The sequence below is a fragment of the Bactrocera latifrons genome, unplaced genomic scaffold, assembly GCF_001853355.1.
Source record: "Bactrocera latifrons isolate USDA-ARS-PBARC rearing strain unplaced genomic scaffold, ASM185335v1 scaffold_92, whole genome shotgun sequence".
NCBI classification, from domain to species: Eukaryota; Metazoa; Arthropoda; class Insecta; order Diptera; family Tephritidae; genus Bactrocera; species Bactrocera latifrons.
Window position 1 is genome coordinate 185,730 of NW_017537623.1, and position 8,527 is coordinate 194,256.

General features: G+C 36.8%; 1 protein-coding gene across 6 annotated transcripts in view; it reads left to right on the forward strand.

Moving 5' to 3' along the window:
* LOC108977608 (CUGBP Elav-like family member 2) overlaps positions 1-8,527 on the forward strand; it is a 184,246-nt gene that overhangs the window by 107,564 nt on the left and 68,155 nt on the right. Inside the window, exon 1 of one of the 6 annotated variants that reach the window (XM_018947367.1) lies at positions 5,322-5,975. The exons of the other annotated variants lie outside the window; for them this stretch is intronic. Within the exon in view, the coding sequence (XP_018802912.1) occupies positions 5,474-5,975 (502 nt within the window). The 5' untranslated portion in view covers positions 5,322-5,473. Of the gene's footprint in view, positions 1-5,321; positions 5,976-8,527 lie in introns of those variants that run through there. 6 annotated transcript variants of the gene reach the window in all.

Here is an 8,527-nt window from a genome sequence, read left to right on the forward strand (position 1 = left end):
ATGTCATTTTACTGACATCAACCATATTTCAATTTGCCCATTGAGTCAATAATAGCGAACAAACAAGTGTACGAACCGAAAAGTCGAACGATCAGTTCGGCAAACACTCACAGGCAAACGGTTGGGCTAAAACAGCAGTTCCGTATTGTTATATATCTACATCTATATAGAGACGCATGTGAGCACTTGTGCAAACAAAAATACATAGATACTTATGTCGATATGTATAAAGTAGATGTATGTATGGGTGAATGGTGCCCAAATGGAAATTTTGACTAAATGCAGCCTTGTATTTTGGCAGTTTTTCTTGATATTTATCACAAAAATAGAAAAAATAGTACGTAAAAAATACTTTATGTACTATGTGTGTCATGTATATATGTATAGTATGTCACCTAAAATACAAAATCACATAACATCACTTTTATAACTTTACAGGCAAAAGAAAAAAGATATAATAGAAACCACTCTTATTGAAACAAAATTTGAGTTTTGGTTATAAAACGGTTAAATATTGGTTATCATACACTTATAGTCTGGTTATAAAACGGTTAAATATTGGTTATCATACACTCATAGTCTGGTTATAAAATGGTTATATATTAGGTATTATATCAGTTAGCGATTTTCAATATTTTGACGATATGCTGTTTTACATTTTACGTGATATATATATGTACATGATATATATATGTACATATGTAGATATATGTGGCATATTTCTCACAAAGCAATTCATATACCGTTAAATGCTGATTGTCATCCAAAAACGCTTCCAAATGGGCACTTTAAAATAAATATGCACATAGTTACCTATTTTTAATGTACTTTCCTATAAATCCAGCTGACAGTTGCCTCCACTTGCATAAATGCACACATAGACACATATACACACACACATAGCAACCTCTATGTTTACATTTGGTCATGTATGCGATTCTGAAAAGTTCATTGTTGACCAAAACGAACAGCCACTTAAAATGCCTGCCCGCCAAGAACACGCACACACACACACGCACACATGCATATCATACGCCGGTCAATGGCCAATAAACACACACACATGCATACATGCAGGCACACGGCGCAYTTGGAGTACATTAACATGCTCGGATATGCTGCCATTCTCGACGTGATGCAAAGCTGCGCATCGATACAAGTTCGAAAGTCTACTAAATCAATTGTGACATAGCCGAAAACAAATGTTGGCAAGCAGGCGCTATATATACACCTACATATATATGTGTGTGTGTGTGCACTAAGCAGACAGACAAGCATTTAGGCAGCGCATAGTCGCGCTTGCTGGTACTTTTGGATAGTTTTTGCTGTGTACTTGCGCTGCTTGACCGGCTTTTAGCCAGCCGCCCGGCTAGATAGTGCGCTGGTAGTCGTCGATTTATGCCGCCATCACTTTCACAAAGACATTTTCGTTCGATTTATGTAGTTTAGTATCGCTTGAGTACACTTCTTTGCCTTTGACTTCATGCTTTTCGCTTTTGCGCATTTTCAAGTAGTAAACAGGCAGAGCTTCGAGCAACTGCGAAAATTCCAAGTAAATTGTATGTGAATGTGTACTTTGTAATGTGATTTGCATTTTTTTGTTGTTTAATAAATTGTACACCCTTGCACTCTTGTACTTACAAATATTAGATAATCACATTTTCGGCATTATTTAGATCGGAGAACAACCCTAGGAATATTGGAAATATGATTTTAAGTCCTTTAACTTAGAAATCTACCAGCTGATTAGAAGATAAAGCTTTAGCACACATTTTTGKAATCTCATATATCTCTAAATTCTTATAACCACTGAGTTGGATAATCTGGTTGCGCCCAAGCTATAATACATCCCTCACAGATATGCAAGATTCTATACACGAACTTGAATTTGATCGATAAGTTTGTATAGCAGCTATAGGTTATAGTGATTCGATCTAAAAAATTCTTGAGAGGTGGTACCGTTACGTTATGTGATAATCTGTGGCAATTTTCGTAAAGATTGCTCGTCAACTAAAAAAGTTTTCCTTACAAAGATATAATTTTGAASGATCAGTTTGTATGRCRGCTATWTGCTATAGTGTGTYGTTGTGTATGATTTCTTGGATRTTGGYAMAGTTTCTTTAAAGAATAATATGTGCAAAATTTCATAAGGATATCTCATCAACTAAAAAAGTTTTCCATACAAGAATATTATTTGGATCGTTCAATTTGTATGGGAGCTATATGATATAGTGATCCGATCAAAACAATTTATAAAGAGGACTATACCGTTTTTTTGCAGAACAATCTCTACTGAATTTCGTGAAGATATCTGAAGAAATAAAGAAGTTGTCTATACAACGACATTAYTTGGATCGTTCAGTTTGTAAGCCAGCTATAAGCTATGGTGCGCCGAAATATACAGTTTCAACAAAAATGGCAGTTTCTTGAGTAGTAAAGAGCTTATGCAACTTTCAGAKCCAAACCTCAAAAATTTAACGACTAGTTCACGTATATACTGGCACACGTGCATGGCTTAAGTGCTTACTTTCTGGACTTTTTGCTATGAATTTTGGTGCTACTTCAAAAATAGAGGGTAAACAAATTTTTTTAAAGTTTAAAAAAGTAAAAAAAAAACCTTGTATAGGAAGCCTTTTTATAGAAAAATACACTTTGATTGACTTTATTATACAATTTGGATTTACACTTTCCATCGAAGCAACTGTAGTTACTACTGTAGCCACATGACACCAGGCAGCTCAGTTGGCTGTGCCATCATTTCAGTTATTTAATATTTATTTATAATACTCAGGTTATAAATTAGACTTTAATACGAGCGCATATGAATGCTTTGTAACCGCTACGTTCCGCAACTCTCCACAAACTCTTTTATTTGTTCTTCTTTAATCGTCTTCATTAGGTGCTAATGAGGCACATACAWAAGCATGCGGTTGCCATTGTCCTCGGCTAAATTCGGTACTTTTTTGTACGCTCGATRTTATTTTAACTAYTTTGCTTTTTAGCACTTMGGTGTCGACATGTAATACTCGTCARCAAAACAACCAAAAAGTGAAAACGGCACAGCATTTCGAGGAAACCCAGTGGTTGCTTACTAGGTTATTTTTTTCTTKTTTTTGATGCAAGTATTTCCTGATTTTTCTGATATTTTCAAACCAAAAATCATTTCAAAGTAAGTTTAAGATAATTAAATAAATGTTGAGACTCATTTATGTTGAGACTCATTTATTTAATTCAAAGAAACGTTGAATTTGGAAAAATAAGCACAATAGTGTTACTGAAAGTATTGGCCATTTGAAGCTCTAACATTAAACAAAATTCTTGAATTCACATAGAAGATATTCTTAAGTCTGTTCTTCTCACACTTCCTGACAACTTCTACAATATATAGTCTGTGTCATGTCTTTGAGTTTGAATGGACTTTGTCAGAATAAGATGGTTTTCTTTAATGGCTATACATACATGGAATATACATGGAAGACTTTGCTGTAACCTGGAAGTTGGAAGGCGATTATGGTATCTAGTATCACTGAAATCACACCATCTTCTTCTTATATTGGAAACCTATTTTAAGTTAAATGTTTTAGGATTTCGAATATCCGTGGTATTGGGTAGAAACGGGAACTTACTGAGTAGAATGCTGTCATTATTAAAGACGACTGATATGGAGAATTTGCTCAGTCCAAGAGTTGACTTCGCTTGGTGGCCATCGGTCGRCTCAAACCGTGAAATTATCTGCTCATCAAAGTTTTTCCTCAATAAATACATTGGTTGATGCGATGTATGGGAAGTGATGTCATCTTGTTGAAATCTAAAGACACCGAGATCACGAGCTTCAATTTCAGGCATCAAATAGTGGGTTATTAGGGCGCAATAATGTTCACCATTGACGGTTAAGTGCTCWGCGGTATCAYTTTTGAAGAATTATGGACCGATGATTMTACCGGCCGACAAGCTACACACAGCTTTTGTTTTTTCTGTACAAAATTATCTCTTMTTGTTTATTTTTTTCCTAAATACAACAATTTTGCTTGATTACATACCTATTGAGCCAGAAATGGGCTTCATCGCTGAACAAAATTTCGCTCGAAAACGTCGGATCTTCTTAGAATTTTCCGAGAGCWCATAGAACGAAGCTTGGGAAGCTGGAGCGACCTCTCTTCTTGCACAAGCTGTGTTTAGTACCCTTTCAATTTTGATCTAGACGTAAAATGCGCCAAGCGTTTCATACGTGCGTTGTTGCGAACGGCGCCGAATCGTGTACCCACGGTCTTCGTATACACTCTCAGCTACAGCTGCTATGTCTGCTTTACTGCATGCTGGACGTGATCTATTTGGTCGAATATAATCCAGTAATTAATGCAGGGTTTTAAAATGTCAAAAAAAAAAATTTTAATTTTTTTTTTGAAAAATTAATTCTGCTTGGATCAACGGTTTTAGAACTAATAAAATTTTTGCGTTATCGCGTGTTTTAAAGACCAAAACAATTGAAAACTAATAACATAAAGAGTTTTTTCTTGCTGCATGATTTATGTAACTGTGCACATACATACATGCATACRCATATAAATATCAATCATATTTGTGTTGACGATTAGCGTTCTTTTTCTTCTCTGTACATTTCCACTGGCTTTGCTGGACTTTCTGGTCCCGTCATAGGGTACACGCTAAGTATGCAACCTGTTCTTAGGCAAATATTTGTAGACGCTTTTAGTGGCCTACCTTTAATGAGATGATTTGAAACTCAACTCAATAGCACACACTTAAACAGAAAGTGCTCAAAGCAAAAGCTGATTAAASAAAACACCAAATAAGGCTTAATGCGACAATTGAATGAGCAAATTAAAGTGCGGCACATATTGAAATGAAATTACTTAGTCAAATATACGGAGGAAATTAAATAGCACGAAATTGAAAAATAATGACGATTATAATTGGTTTAATCAACAGGCAGGCGCACACGAAATATCACCACAGACGCTACGTGCGCAACGCGTATAACGCCAAACTGCGTGTAAATGGCATTGCGAAATTGAAATTCAACACACACRCACACATGCATATATMGAAAGAGATTTTCATATACACACACATACATACATGCATRCATACATATTTTCTGATATAAATATATATATTTTTTAACGCAAATATTTAGCTATCTACACTAAAGAGCAGCGCAGCGCCCAAGTACGTGCGGTGTGAAAATTAAAAAATAAATACAACAACAACAACGAGTGAAATAAAATAAATTAAAAGCCATAAATAAGTGCGTGTAAATAAACGAAAACGAAAAAATTTAATTTAACAGATACWGTGTGGAAACAAAATTAAAAGAAAATTCAATAACAACCAAAAAGTAACAAATATTACCAAACTACAACAACATTGTGGCAGCTAACAAATTTAACAAACTTAAAACACACACACACACATACAAACAAACAGCGTATTTGCTTAACGCAGCAGGGCCGTAATGAAAAATCCGAACAGGCTGGAGAGCCCGACGCCAGCCAACCAGTGTGGCAGCCCCACCACTGCCAACAGTCTGCTACTAACCAACAACAGTAACGCCACTTCTAACGGCAATTCCAGCAGCAGCGCCAACAGCAACAACACCGGCAGCATTCCCAATAACAGTGGCGTAGCAAATGACGCGATTAATAACAGCATCACCACCGGAAACGGAAGTGGAAATGTTAACGATGGCGGCAGCAGCAGCGGCGCACACAGCATTGACGGTGGTGGCACCGCCAGCATGATGGGTGGCATTGGCGGCGGCACTTTGATTTTAACAGCGGCCATGCAACACCACAAATCAAACGTGCAACACCGCCACTCACCACCTAACAGTTATAACAACAACAGCAACAACATGAACAGCAACAACACCACCACAAATGGMCATCAGCTCTATCCGTCGATATCGTCCACATATTGGCTGCCGCCGACAAATCCGGCGCCATATTTAGTTCCAGGTAATTAGCGCAATTCGCAAATAAGCCAACAACAACAGCAACAACCAATTTGMCCATTTCAAACAAACACAGACCAAAATACGCACACATACACACAWACAATATAGACACTCACAACTGTATGTACTTATATGTATGTATATAAACAACAATACCGTAATCTAAAGGTACGCGCTCATTGTGGCCGCACCGCCCATTTTAATGCATTTGGTGGTGTGGGTGGGGAGTGGGCGAGACCCGTTAACAATACACCGTAAATGCAACTAAAACAACATTATAGTCAAACAAATCGGCAGATCCGTTATTAAATTTGTTGWKGTTCTTGTTATTGTTATTATTGTTGTTGTTGTTTRTTCAGATTAGTTAGTTTGCTTTGTATTGTGCGCGAGCGGAAATGAAAGTACARAATCGTTGTTAGCCGGCTGGCAAGCACAAAGTTCATTGAAAATCCGCGCAACGGCTAAATAAACAAATTGCCAAAGCGGCGAGTGGTGGTGAGAGGCGAGGGTCAGTTAATAGWCACAGTCATTTATTAGCTTATGTGCGCATTTTGCCTTTGGTTTTTCGGATATCCGACATTAAAAGGAATATACAGTGGGCATTCCAAGGGTTTGCGGGGTTTTTTAAGGGGTTGAAGCAAACGCATTTAACGGTAAAAATAACTTGTTTGAAAAGTTAAAAATAAGTTTTGAATATTTTTTTTTTTGTGCTAAAAAAATATTTCTTTCATGACTTCTGTGCGCGAGTCAAAATCTAAACTTAAACCTGGATAGTAAAATTATATCAGACATAAATTTTTAAACTTTAAAATATCATAATTACTTTTACCAGCGTTTGCTCTTTAGAAAATAAGTCTGAATTCATTTCCTTATAGATTTTTTAAAAGGTGGTATACTCACATGTATGTATGTATGTGCGTAGACTGGAATGCACTTAGGTTAGATGAGTATATACGCCTGGGTCCTTACCAAAGCGAGCGATCACACTTTAGCAGTTACACACAGTCCGTTGTGAAACCAGACGAAAGGCTAGATACAGTAGTTGGATATCAGCTATCTGCAAAATGCCCAGAACCTATCATAAATCACCATAATGCTTTTGTTTTCTATTTGAACTTTTACAACTGGCGGTCTAAAACTTTGAGATCCGAAGTGATTTTGCCTTAATTTGGCAAAACGCGGGACATTCGTGGCGAAATTGTTGAGATAATTCTATCCCTTCGTTTTCACGTGATTCTAGATAGCCCAGAAATTTGTAGAAGCGGCTCAAGGCCCTAAGTTCCATYTAAGTGRACAGRGATCAYRACAGGGATCCTGGAATTGTTCAGAGTGCTTGACCTTTGTGACTAAATATGATATACGAGAGGGTAAAACAGACCATAAGTTACAGTGCACAGTATCAGTTATTTTCAATCTACCTCTCTATCCTATCTTCTTCCAAAGAAGTAAAGCACCTGGCTTTTGATAAGATGTTCAAGCTAACTGCATAAATCCCGATTCAACAGTTTCCAGTTTGAACTAATCCGATTATTAAAAGGTGGACTTCTGTCTCTTATACACATCTAGATGTGTATAAGAGACAAATGAAATATTGTTCCCTCAGTGAGTTCGTTATAACCTCAATTAACTAGTGAAACATGCCTTGACGAATGGATATTTCTCTTTTGGTAACAGAAAAAACTCAAAGAGTGGCTAATCTAATCCCACATTTTTTGTATGTTTGTAATAAGATATCTGTTACTAATCTGTCCTAAGCAAATATGTGTAAAACTAACTTTATGCAGGGTTTTTGAATATGAGGAATACGCTCTTGGAGCATTTCTGGACATTTCTGGAACGTGCCAAAAATGTCTCTACAGAATATATTCCTTATAGTATTCAGTCAATAGATGTTGATCCCGCTGAGCGCTGGTTCAAAAACCTTTATACGGATAGGACCAGAATGGAACGATGCTAAAATGACCAAGGAAGTCTGTAGATCTATCTGCTATCCACGGTTCTATGGACATTAGYGGTGAATAAACTGCTAAGGATCTTTGAAGGCAAAACTCCTAAGATAGCGGCATATGCGGATGACATTGCCATCTTAATTACGGGTAGGTGTCTACAGACCATTAGCAGTGTTATGATCACCACTCTCAATACAGTCTAATCGGGCCTGCTTGTGTTCACAAAAAAGCACAAAATTCCTCTATGGAGGTTCTGTTCGATAAATGGGATACAAAGGCCGAACCAAGTACCTAGGAGTAGTCTTGGACATTAAACTACTGTGGAAGCACAACGTGTAAGAAAGAGTGAGCAAAGCCAGCAATGCTTTACATTTACTTTAMAAGACATCCAGATGTTCCTTCACAATAAATGGGAAGGCTTTCCGAAAGAATACAATTCGAATATCTATATTTTTAAGTTATTTATAAAAGCATTTTGCAGTGCATAAACCTTCATMTAAAATCTAAAACAACGTACCATCAAAAATTGAGTTTTTTTGTATGTAGCATAAAATGTTCAGCTTCCGCTGTCAGATATAACCAATATATGTGACCAGGTCGACGG